At 34.2% G+C, this 13,574-nt stretch overlaps 1 protein-coding gene across 1 annotated transcript in view; it reads right to left on the bottom strand.

The window, feature by feature from the left end:
- Window positions 1-13,574, bottom strand: part of LOC136036086 (general transcription factor IIH subunit 1-like) — a gene marked incomplete in the record, with an annotated part of 80,268 nt that overhangs the window by 7,011 nt on the left and 59,683 nt on the right. The window contains 1 exon segment of the mRNA XM_065718076.1: window positions 6,434-6,668. Coding sequence (XP_065574148.1) covers window positions 6,434-6,668 — 235 coding nt within the window.

The raw sequence follows: 13,574 nt of genomic DNA, 5'->3' as shown, positions 1-13,574 counted from the left end.
GTCCTTTGACTATGATTTATTTGCTTGTTTTAGGTTTTCATGACCGAAATTAAGCATTTCTAATTTAGTTCTAACACGGATGTCGGATTTTTTTTTTTTTAATTTGATCAATATTAATCTTGAGCCAACTTAATTTAAAAAAAAAATCCAAAGATAAAATTTTGATAGCTCTTATGATTGTGATAAATACAGTCATCATAATAAAACCCAGAATTAAAAAGTCATTATCCTGGTCTAAAAGTAATTTTTATAAAAAAAAATCGTTTCGATAAGGAAACTAAATTAGCTATTCTAAAGCACCGATTTTGCTGCTGTCATTTGGAACTTCTTATAGGACACAATTTTGCCGAAAATTTGTTAATGGACTTAACAGATGCATTTTCAAGCCAAGAAATTTTGCCTTGTGCAACCCAGCCTAAAGGACCCTTTATGATTGTTGTGAGGAGTAAAGCTGTAGGAGAAACCTAAATTCCGTCTTGGGAGTCAGAAAAATATCTGCATATTTTATTTCGCACTAGATATGAATAGTCTTCTTTGAATTATATTGACAGATGTAAAAAAACAGATTTGTATTCTTAGACCTACTATTCATAATTAAAAGAAAATACTGTAAAACAAGCATTCTTTTGTCCTTGAACACAGTACACGAACGCTACGATCAAGTTTTCTTTGCTAGCACAAAGTGGCATAATTTGTGTATCTTAATTTTGTTTCTTTTCCTCCAAAACGTAATTTCAGTTAGTCTCTACACCAAGCCTAAAAGAGCAGATTGGAATGGACATATTTTTTACTGACAAAAAAAGCCGTAGCTTACCAAAAAATTTCTCAACATGTATATATGTCACATGAGTCAACAGCCAATAATCTTGTCTTTCAAACGGTATTGTTTTCAAAATTCTTCTGTTACCATAAAAACCGGAATTACCAAATGTCAGACAAGCGTTGTATAGTACAACTGGAACAACATTTCAGCTATTCTGCTAAAAGTAACACGTCTCTGTCAAGTAGATAAGTTGTTAGAATACGAAGGACAGCGGAAATTAAACCCGACTGTTGGAATTGGAGAAGTGAAAACTTACGCAACAACATATTTCTTAAAAATTAGGAAAATATCAGAACTAAACTTTAACAAAAGGTTCATATGCAGTTTTGGTAGACCCGGGCACCAAGTTAAAACAATAGAAGAAACATGGACGAAAATCCGCAAAGAATAAGCAGCGGGTAAAGGGGGTGCCGCTTTACATTTAAGGTGTAGGTTTCTTTGGGAACCAACAGATTGTTAAAGTTTGAACTTCTGCAAACAAAAAGCGCTGTCAAATTTAGCTAATTAGCTATACTTATTTTTCCCTTCAACATGGCATCACTGACGAAAATATCGTACCACCTTAAATATTTCATAATATCGAAACAACCAAAAGAAAACTCCTAAAAATTGCTGTTTTGAGGTACTAATATACCCAAGAGGTGTCCAGGGTGGTGAATAGTTTTCATTTTGACGACCTTGATACTTAAAAAAAAAGCCCACGACGCAGTCGGTTGCGCTGTTCCTCATTGGACTGCATTAAAAACCTAGACCCCTCTTTCTGTCAAAGGTTCAAGGGATTGACAGGGTCAAACAGACACTTCTGGCGGTAAAAGAAATGAGTTATGTTCGGTTTCAAAGGCAGTTGAGAGGTGGTACATTCCCTGTAAAACATTCATACCTAGCTTTTCTTAAGAAAGATCTTACCTTCTGAGTAAAGGTTGGAAAAGTGAAGGCTGTGATTCTATACTCTCGTTATCAGTTGCAAATTCTGTTTCAACTAGCCGCGTTAAGTCTGACAAAGGATCTTTGACACCAGACCTTACATCGCGTACGAAATCTAAAAATAAAGTATTTAGTCGTTCAAATTTAATCATTAGTCGTTTCAAAGCTATTCAGCTTTAGTCTTTCAAATCCATCATTTTCAGGTCCAATTCTTTATAAGGCACGGTATGGTACGTAATATAATAAGAATTTTGATCTTGATAAACCTAAGATGATCACAGTTGAAATGAAAAGAATAAAAAGGTACTAAATATCAATAATGAATTTCGAGTAGCCTCTGAATAGACAAGAGAAAAAACAAGCTTTTTCAGCAACATTAAAAATTAAAACTAACAAAAAACTCAAAGTATACGGCAAGTGCGACCACTCGACCCCCGCCCCCCCCAAAAAAAAACAACTTTATTATTGAGTTTAACCAGCGGTTTATAAAAAAAAAATCTATTTAAGCTGCAAGAAAAGCAGTCAGTTGGTTGATAATTTTTAGCGTTTGATTTATATACTACGTTCAAATTCAATTACATCTCGAATGGATATTAACCTATTGAATGCAATAGTTGTACAAAAATTGATTTATTACTCCAAATATAGGCAACCACATTTTCCCTAGTAAAGTTTAAATTGTTACTAATAAGTTTATTAATTCTAGCAAAGACAAATAATTTCTTAGACCATAATGCTTTTCGATTTACGAAAAATAGAGAGAGAAAAAACGGATTTAATTAAATAAATTTAGTTGTTTACAATGTGAGGTGTATTTATTTGTTTTTTTTCCCGTGTGTTTAGATGCCGTTTTTTTTTCCGTTGAGAAAGGCTCCCGGGCGTGGATCCGAAATATTCTAATTTTTTTTTCAGTTAATGTTTTGTTGTTTTGTTTAAATTAAATTAAAATGCCTTATTTACATTAAACCCGTTTTCTCTCTTAATTTTCAGGAAATGCGAAGCCAAATCTTAGCGTTAAGAACAGGAGGGGACAGGTTCTTTCAAATTAGGCGTAGTTTCTGTTCATTGCAAGGATTAAAACGGTTCTCTCACAACTTCGATCTTTACGATTTTATTTAAGTCTTTTTTTCGAACTTTATTGTTGGAAGTGATCCTACTTTTTTCTTTCTTTCTGTTTTTTTTTAAAGTCGACGATTTCTAGCTTAGTAATAGCCTGAAGTCGATCGCCTATAAAAAAAAAAAAAAATCATTTATTGTGAACCGTATGATATGTGAAGAACGAAATGTGCCACTGTCTGGCAGCAAATAGTGAACACACAACAGAAGAAAATTATACACACAACTTTTCTATAGCTTTAAATCGTTTACTATCTCACAATTTTCACGCGATGGCCTTTTGGCTAAAATTTTTATTTTGTTACAAAAGCGTTCTAAGTAAGCATTTCGTTGCGATGCAGTCTTTTTTGTTGCTTAAAAATGGCACATGAGATATACAAATCGATTCAAATTGAGACTTTTCCCGATTTCCTAGGATCGCGTGTTCGATACGATCACCCATGAAAAAATTGTCTTTAACAATCTGCCTGAAGATAAACACGTCATTCTTCACTCTTTTCCATTTTTTTTAATAAATAACCTAAATTTTAATAGGGGTTACAAACAAGAGAGATTTGAAGGTGCTTCAAGATAATACCCCCTAAAAAGAATGCCGCAGCATGAAGATTACAACCTGTTTGGTGGGCGTTTTCTTCCCTTTCCCCACCTAATAAAGATTTTCTTCTGCACTTTAATTTTGAAAATTAACTTGAAAATTATTTAGTTTTAAATGGTCGAAATCAACATAGGAAGTAGATTCTTTTGATGTTTACGTCAAAAGAGAACTTTTTAGAGCTTTTAATTTACAGTTGCAAACACTCGTAGTAACAGTCTTGATTAGAGAGCAACCCGTGCAAATAATACCACCAACGTTAAGAAAAGGTATTTTTAAGCAATATATACATCAAAAGAACTGCTTTTCATGATGTTTTCAAAGATGTAGCTTTCATTAAGGTTTGAGCTACTCGTCAAGAAGTTATTAGCATACGAATATCTAACTAAATTTTGGAAAAGGAAAATTTTCATGTTTTTCATAATGAATATAGGGGAGTGGGGAAAAGGATTTTAAATCCTTATCCCCGTTGATAAGGTAGATTCAATTTCGGCTAAGCTTGCAGGTAAAGAGAGGATTACAGCTTAGTTGAAATAAACAGCTTAGACCTGTTGATTGGGGTGATATATTCCTAAAGTTAACAATATTTTTCTTGGAGAGAAATCTGCAAAGTTAATGAAAAAAAAACCATCTTTGTAAGTATTTTACAGTCAAAACATCTTTTTACCCCTACACATGAGCAATTGTATTCAGGTATTTCATTTTGTTTTTTTTCCTAAGGGTATGTTTGAACATGTCTTGAAAGTCTTTGAGCAAGTATTCGATATTTTGAATTCTCTGACCCTGCTATTGAGCAACTCTTGATGCCGCCAAACGTTGAACAGCAATATCACGCTTTGGTCCATCAAAGAGCTTCCAAAGACTTGGGTGCGTGTAGATTTTAAGCTGTTTCCCTAAAAGGTTTCTAGTTGACACAGAGGAAGTGGTTGTTTCTTGTTTAATATTCGAATTTATTTGAGAAGTCTTCACACTGATCGGGTAACTAGGGAGTGAATATTCACCTGGCTTTGATGATTAATCAACAGATCTGAATTGAAAAGGATCTGAGTTTTGCAGTGGTTGAGCTATGGGGTGGTTGAGTTGTTTGGTAGTCGAGTTGATAGACGTTGAGTTGTTCGGTGGTTGAATTAAAGGTAGTTGAGTTATGTGGTAGTTGAGCCGAGAGTGGTCGAGGTGTTTGATGGTCGACTTATGGTGGTTGAGTTGTGTATTCACAACTGTCACTGTCACAACTTTCACAATGTCACTCTTTAGTTTTATTAAAAATACAACGTGGCTTTTGGTAATTGAGCCGAGGGTGGTTGAAGTGTTTGGTGGTTGAAGTGTTTGGTGGTTGAGTTGTGCGTTCACTTTCTTGATGACACTCTTTTGTTTCATTTAAAATGCAACGTGGCTTTTCTTTATTAAATTGGTTACTATGAATAGAGGTTACTCATTACTACTTACTGTTAATAAACATCGCCCATTTGATAAGAAATTGCATTATTCAGAAGTCAATTCTAGCAGCAAGCTAAGTAAGTTATTCACTATTGAAGGGAAAGTTTTAATTTTTATATTAATCCATGTTAAAATAAGAAGGTATTTTAATACCTTCTTATTCTTCAGCTCTAATGTTTTTTTTTTTTTTTTTTTTTTTTACAAAAAAGCAAGCTAAATTAGGTTCAGTTTAGTTATCTACAACTGAACTTATCTACAACTATTATTCAGAAGTCAATTCTAGCAGCAAGCTAAGTAAGTTATTCACTATTGAAGGGAAAATTTTTATTTTTATATTAATCCACGTTAAAATAAGAAGGTATTTTAATACCTTCTTATTCTTAAGTTCCAATGTTTTTTTGTTTTTGTTTTTTTTACAAAAAAGGAAGCTAAATTAGGTTCAGTTTAGTTATCTACAACTCGGCCATCTGAAATTAAAGCACGTTCCAAAAAAAGATAAGATGAAAGTTTTGAAACTGCATTTAAAACGTAAGGTTATCAGCCTTCTTTTTAACCCTAATACGATACACAATATTTACCATAATTTTTCACATAACCCAGTGATTCCAAACAGGAATTACTAAATACAGATATATTGTTGGCGATAGGTCTACAGGAATGTGTTTGGAGGTGGAGGGCACAGATAAATAAAAAACAAATGAAAATAGTCAAATTATACAGAAGCATGAGGAATCATAAAAAAGATAGTAGAAATATAAAGGATTGCTTAGGGTGACGGTCCGAACCCCTCCCCTGCATCAGCGAGAGTACTTGTTGATCTAGAAGGACGGTTCGTAAAAATGGTGTTTGAAAGTACAAATACAAAAAGTACAAGCTTTGAGTTTTGGTCTTTAGTGCAGTGTCTGAATAAACAATAAATGAATAAGATATTTGGCTTCTGCCTAAATGAAAAGACAATTAAAGAATTTTGAAAAAATTGAAGATATTGGCAATGGGTTTTAAACATTTTAACAGTTCTGGTCTTGAAAAGGATGCCACAAAAGTTGAGAAGAGAAGAAATGTAATCAAAAGAAATATCTTGGGTCAGTTTCAACATTTGACACAATCTACTAAACTGCCTTTTAATCAGGGCTACAACTCTTTAGATTCCTCCCAAGACCACGGGATTTCAGTACTCAGTTTGGTATCTTGGAAAGAGTGTGCATCTTAAACATTAACCTAGAATGGTACATAAAGAATATTATATTATTAATATTCAATATCTTGGGATTTTTAAACTCTAGGTTTGTTTACAAGAGAATCTTAGGACATTATTCAATTTCCTAAATCTGAGTAACAAATTTTTCATTAGTTAACCGAATTACTTAAACTTAACTAGTCATTTAAATTACAAAACTCATTACGAAGTTGTTAAACTTTTAGAGCCTTGGGATTCTTCACAAGACATTCTTAATATAAAATTAAATTCTCAGTAATAGACCTACTTGTGGCGCATAAAAAGGAATGAAACAAGAAAAAAATAAACAGACGTAGCAACTTACCCATATCCTCAGTTTTGGCACATTCATTAAATATATCATCCTTTTCTCGCTCTCTTTGAAAATAATAAGAATGAATGAATTTCTCCCAGAATGAAGTGGCAGTCATTTTTCTAGGAACTAATGCTTCGTACTTTTTTTGTACTGCTGGATAAGTTCTAAATATTGAATCAATCATATTCTTGGTTAAGTTAACTCGGAGATCATTCACGCCATCTGCTTGAGGCTTTATTTCTGCCTAAAATAATCAGTTAAAATATTTGAATTTTTTACTTTAGAAAAAATTCGAGAAACTTGTCTATGGCCCAAATCTTCTATATGTGGTTATTCGTTTTTAATGTGATTTTTTTTTAAGTGAATCGTACCCTAATACAGTTCAAAAAACTGTGCTTACTTAATGTTGAAAAATTTTGAATTAAATACCAAGTTCAATTTTGAAAGACAAGTTCTATGACATATTAGAGTTAATTTTTAATAATTTGTTCTAAATTAGGATATGCCTCATACATGTTGTATTCACAAAAGTTACCAGGATTTCACGAATCTCAGAACTGACCTTTCCGAGTCGAATTCCTTACTAGGATTATGCTTTGAAACTTTTTTGACCACACTTTTTATTAGCACGTCTATTGATTAAGAACGTTCCTTGACTACAAAGGTCCTCACGCCGAAGCTGCGGCAACTCGGATCAAACCTTGGGCCATACATCTCCAGACAAAAATTAAACCACTTTACAACCACAGAAATGACAGCTCAACTTTTACAGGGACAGGGATGACAATTCAATGTGCACATTTTCAAATTTTCTGCCAAATTAATTTGTTTCCATTAATTTTGGTAATAAATTCCTCTTCGTAAAAGCTATATCTCTGCGAGCTAACAAAGATAAAATAATTATCAGGAACGTTTGTTTGCACCCATTGAGACGGAGGAAACAAGACTGTAATAAAGCTAACAAAAGTACCAACGTGAAAAGACAGTTTCCAGTTAACCTAAAGGACCGGACACACGTAGTTTTTTCGGCTCCGATTTACAAAAATGGCACCGAATTTCATCGTGATCATCAAAAAAAGAAAGAAAAGAAATCCTCCATCAAAACGACCTTCTCTTCAGCAGGAAAATCAAATGAACTAAATAAAAATAATCAAATATTAGTATAACTTCATAATTTCATAATGAAAGAATTAAAAATTTACTTTTTTTAAATTAAATAAAAAAACACTAATAATAAAAGAACTAAACAATAAGTTAAGATCAATCGTTCAACTAATGACAAACTGCTGCTGACTATTGGTGTCCATATTATTTAAGTTTTGAAAATCTCGCGCAAAGGACATTGTTTTTGTACCGCTATCGTTTGCCCACTGATCTGCTGAAACAGGTACCTAGAAAAGCTATGTGTGTCCGGCCCCGAAGTGTAGATTCAGAAAAATCACGAGTTCTACAGGAAGTTATTTATCTGCTACCAAAACTGTTTTGTTGCAACTTTTTTGCAACTGTGGATTCTTATATAATATTTACTAGAAATGAAACAAAGTCTACCAGCCCCGAGAGTTTTTGAAAAAAAGTAAACGTCAAGATAAGTTCTCAGAACTTGAATTTTTTAAAATAATAAAAAGTCAGGATAGAACCTGTGCCTTGGATGAATTTCACTCCCCATATTTGAGTGAATATTTATTCTCAAGTTTCATCCTTTGGTATTTAAAACGAAATTAAAGGTTCTTGGAATTCCTTTACAAGGCTAGAAGGAAAACTTTCTACAAAGTTAATCATAAAATACATTTGAAACGACTCCTATCAAAGGAATGGCACAACTAATATGAATAGCAATCAAATTAATATAGCTGATAATTTTCTTTATTTTAAAAGATAGTTATATTACGTCAAAGAGATTATGAGGAAAAGACAGTGTCGGTAAAAGATTGTTGTAGCCCTATTTATAAAGGTGGTGTTAAAAAATGGGTATAACTGAAGAGGATGGCAGTTGTAGCATAATTCTTAGCGGGTGACTGGAATATGCCAGTGGATGACTTGAAGACATTAAAATTATAAACTACTTGTTCGTGCACCGACTTTACTGTCTACAAACCGGAGAATCCAAGCCAATCACTGTACGTGTATTTTTTTTATTAATCTGGATCAAAGACATAAATATTTAACTTCAAATAAAAGTTCAGTTCAAAGCTGCTAAAATATCATCCACTACATTTAATGAATATTTTAATTTAATGAAAATTACATTGCTACTCGACATGCCTTTTAGAAACTCTGCATGGATTTGAATTCTGGCTTGGTCATCACACACCTAGAGTAGGCCTGACCAAACAAACTCCAATCATTTTTCTTTTGACTTAAAAAAGACTCAAACATTATGTTAGATCTTTGACCGGGAAAAATCCCACCAAGCGTCAAATAATTGATGTCGGTCTATAATTTAAACCCCCCCCCCTTCTTCAATTTTTTTTTACGTGAATATGGTCAGCTATATTGCTCGAAGAAGGCGGATTGGGCAAACGGAACTCCCAGTCCAAAATGGCAGAGGTGGACACGGTCAAACTCTAAACAACTTGTACGGTTAGCAGTAAAGGGGATAATTTCTTAGATTTTTAGAATACCTTGACAACACAAAAAGTAAATCCAACCAGGCGTCATTATTTGCATAGTTCTAACGCCATCCTAGTTTCAAGTAAAAAATATAGGTACATTTTGTAGTAGATCTTCTCACATAGCATATAACTTTAGAAACCCTTTTCCGTCTTTACACTGTAGGTCTTTTATTCAATCGTTGACGGAGAAAAATAAAATAAAAACTGAGGTGTCAGACACACACAAAGAAGAGGAGTGAATAGATTTAACGAATAACAGAACACGAGATTAAAAGCTCAACAGTCAACTTTAGCTCATCTTGATTTTCCTTTTCTTTATCTCCTAAGCATGGATTTAGATTTTGTCTGGATAGCTAATCCTAAGCAAACTTAATACCGTCGTGCCTAACCTGAAAGGTCCACATCTCAAACCTTTTCTGAAGGCTTTGTAAAGGGGGAAAGATTCTTGAAGTGAATCTTTATCCATTTGCAGCGTCACGACATGACATATTTGTTTCATAAGAAGTAGGGAGACCGGTTACGATTAAGACAAAGCTGAGAATATGGGAAAGGAGTGCTGATTGACGCCAGTGTGAAAAAAGAAGAAGAAAGAAACCCCCAGCACCATACGGCGTTTGGTGGTTTTGCCCGTTTTCTTAAGCCTATTCTAGACTGCTGCACTGTGTCTTTTAAGTTAAAGTAAGACGCAAAAAGTAGGATAGAAAAAGCAAAATTCTGTCTACATTTGGCTTATTAGTATAAAACCAATTTTGCCGATATAACCCAGGCCGACGTCGTGCAGACCGGATTTCGAATTAAAAGAATTTTTGAAAAAAAAAACTGATTAAATATCAGTTATACAGATATTTCAGTACCAAGCCGTACACGGTCAAGTTTCTCCTAATTTTTACTTTCCTTCACAAACAGTTTCTTCACCCCTTCCCAGCTGTCTAAACTACTATTGCGACCAGTAAGAACTCACAGCAGCAAAAAGCCACCTGACGTCAACACAGCTGTCTAAGCTCTTCCTCCATACCAAGCTTTTCACAGCTTTCCTATTTACACCTCCCTCCCAAGAAGTTCCTATCTACTTTAAATCCTTTCAAAAAGACCGCATGACTTCTTCTCACTCATTTCGGGGACGACCTTTTTTCCGTTAGGCCCTCGATGAATGGCCAAAAAGGATGATCATTGGCAATGTGTCATCCTTTATCCACCAAACGCGACCCATTTCAATTTTTCTCTTATTATAGCCAAAGAAAGCGGGATCAAACCATATTTTAGTACAGCTAACTGTTTTTAAATAAGGTCAGTCAAATGGGCATTCAAAACAATCCGTGGACAAATCCTTTCGAAAACACTTTCCATAACGCCCACGCTTCATAGCCATGCTTGACCACAGTCATCACTGCAGCTTCCAATAATCTCACCTTTGTCCACAGACATATCTTCCTATTCTTTCAAACTTTTTTCAACTGCGAAAACACCCTAGGCCTTGGCTATTCTACTTTCTATATCTTAATTGCATTCATCATCTTTACTAATAGCACTACTCAGGTGAGTGAAGCTATCCACTTGATCAATATTCTCGTTGCCCAACATCACCTATTCACCGTCATTTATTCCTAGTCCAAGTGACTTGGAGTGTGTTTCAGGGCGAATTAACAACGAACCTGGAACAGTTATTAGCTAATGAATTAATACGCATTATAATGATGGGGTACATTATAATGGGTCGCCTCCTTTAATGATGGATCACCCTCATAGTCAAGAAACATGATGGTTGCACCAAGATATCGTACTAATATGTAATGAATGAATAAAGCAAAAATAGCCCCATAAGTAGACCCTACCTTCCACGGGACTAGATATAGAGGGCACCAGTGTCCAAGACGAACCTAGACACATCTGAACGATTTCAAGGTGACCTTTTATTATTCCCCAGGCTTAAAAATCGCTATGACCACTTCTGGCTTGCTTGATTTTCTCATGAGCCCTTCAGTTACGAAGAGAGAAGATGAAACAATACGCAGTTCAAACTCGAGGCAGTCTTCTCGACGGGTACATCGCTTAGTTACAATTATGATATCCCTAGAAACGTGGTGCCATATCGATGCATGCAACTATAGGGGAATCCATTATCTTGGCATTCATTAGGGTTACTTGATCTTCTTTCCTGAAGGCTTCCTCTTTCAAGGTTTTCTTCATCATCCTGTCCAGAATCGTATTTCCAGCTGCCTCAGTTTCGTCTGCGCTCACATCCAGGGAAGAAGTTATGCCATTAGTGACGTTTCGAAGCTGTGCGTGACCTTTAAATAGGGAAGATAACTTCCATTTTGTGGTGGTTAAGTCTTCTTAATGAATTGTAGATGGCATTTCTTGTTTGGAACATCCCTATTAATATATATTATATTGAGCAAAAGCTCAATTTTGTTAGCTTATCATACATAATTGATCTGGCCCTCTTTTATACTGAACTCTCCATTAAAAGCTTTTTGTTGAATACATAACCTCTAAAACACCAACGTTACTAAATTGTCGTCTGTTCATGCTTGAAACAAAATTTATTAGTGATTATAAGTTGAAAGGAAACGCCTTCCTGTTTCTATTGAGTCTTTTGATTATTTGTAAAGAAAAGTGACATTTCGCTGCAAAATAATATAACATTATACTACTTACTTTTACAAAAAATTAAAAGTGGCCTAAATTTTTTCAATTAATAAAACGTTCAAAATAGTTTTGATTGGTTTCGTCTCATTAAACAAAGAAATTAGCATCATATGTCTCCACTGTTCCAGATTGACAAAGAAAGACCTAATAAATTCTTATTTAGCAATATTTCCCACTTTTCGCAACTTAAAAATTCAAAGAAAAAAAGAATGCTTCGTGCAGCCGTGAGTACTAATTTAGGTTGTATTGCTACATTTTTTTTTTCTGGTCAGAATAGTGACGAAAGTCTTCCTATATCAATTTATCCCTAGTCACTTTTTCGGTATTTTTACCTTGCTATACAATACGCTAAATGTTGTAATACTGCACAATTGACAGTCCAGAGGGAGAAATATGAGATAAATTTACACATTTTCATATAATTTAGCTAGAAAGAAAGTGAATACATCACTCGATGCCTTTTTTATGCTCTTTCCAAATTCAATAATTGCTTCTTGGGTCCATGTCATTTTGAGACTTTAATGGGGCCCTAATCAATAACTTGCTACCTTGTTCATTGTCCAAACTAATTATAAACCCACAATTCAATTATCAACTCCATTACTCTAAAGTAATGTATTTCTAAGGCATTAATTCATTCACTCTAACTACAATCTAATTCAATAAGAATTTTAATTTACAAAAGTTATTCTAATCCCAAACGTTTTCCTAACGTTTTTATTTAAAGGACGCGTTTTCTGCGCGATGAACCGTCATTTTCCTAGAACCGCTAATTTTTTCCGTTCGCGCAAAGAAAACGCACCCTTTTCTACAAACGCCAGAAAACATTTGACACTTAAAAATAACATTTATAAAACCAAAGTCTTGTGGAACTAGATTGTCATAAATTCGTTCTTTTGGAGTATAATAATTTTGAATAATTTATTCGTAAACGAATGGTATGTTTCTAACCACTTTTGAACCAAATTACAGAGGCAATCACTTTTTTTTTGCGGAGACGAAAATAAGATACCTTGTGGGGTATCTTAAGGACTGCAAAAATAATTAGGCTTAGAAGCAATTACTGAATTTGAAAAGATCATAAAAAAGGGCATCAAGTGATGTATTCACTTTTTTCAATTATATGAAGATGTATAAACTCACCAAATTAGACACCCCCAACCCAAAGTTAACGCTGTCTTGTTTTAAATGCCTTTCTTGATCAATTAATGACTACAAAAATCTTTGGCGGAGAAGGCCCCCCCCCCCAGTAAAATCCTTTCTCATAAAAAAAGTTCACTTGTATTCCAGTAAGGATGCATACAATTTAGGGCCGTATCCAGGATTTATCTGGGGGGAGGGGGGCGTTGCCAAAAACTTAAAACACATCAAAATGTTGTTTATGTACACATTTTTACGTGTCAACACATTTCGGGGAGAGTTCAAACCCCCTAGCTCCTTCCCCTGAATACGGCCTTGATAGAACTGAATATTCACTGGATACTACAATGGAATTTTTTATGCGTTTTCTTGTTCGTTTGATAGTAACAGAGTAACAAGAAGAGTAACTTGCAGAGTAACAAGTCTTAATGAGTATTTCCTCAAAAGAATTAAAGCTTTTTTGGAAACTTTACAACTGGATTTCTTCATCTTACTATTTGGATAACAGAAAGACACTATGCATAAATAATGAAAGGAACAAACTTTTTCACTTCGGCTAAGAAAAATATTTTCAGATAATATCAAGGTCTTGCGGCTCTACGGATTATTATTCTCTGGAACTAATAGCCTTTTTTGATACATTAATTAAGTAAAGGTAAAACCGAGAAGAAGTATGTATGCCCAAAGAGTAGGAAATTGATATTGATCTGTATCAATGTCAATATAAAGAGCCCTTTTAAAGCCTTTTA

This window comes from Artemia franciscana, chromosome 15 (assembly GCF_032884065.1).
Source record: "Artemia franciscana chromosome 15, ASM3288406v1, whole genome shotgun sequence".
NCBI lineage: Eukaryota > Metazoa > Arthropoda > Branchiopoda > Anostraca > Artemiidae > Artemia > Artemia franciscana.
The sequence above is the reverse complement of the archived record's forward strand: the minus strand, read 5'-3'. Positions and strand labels throughout refer to the sequence as shown.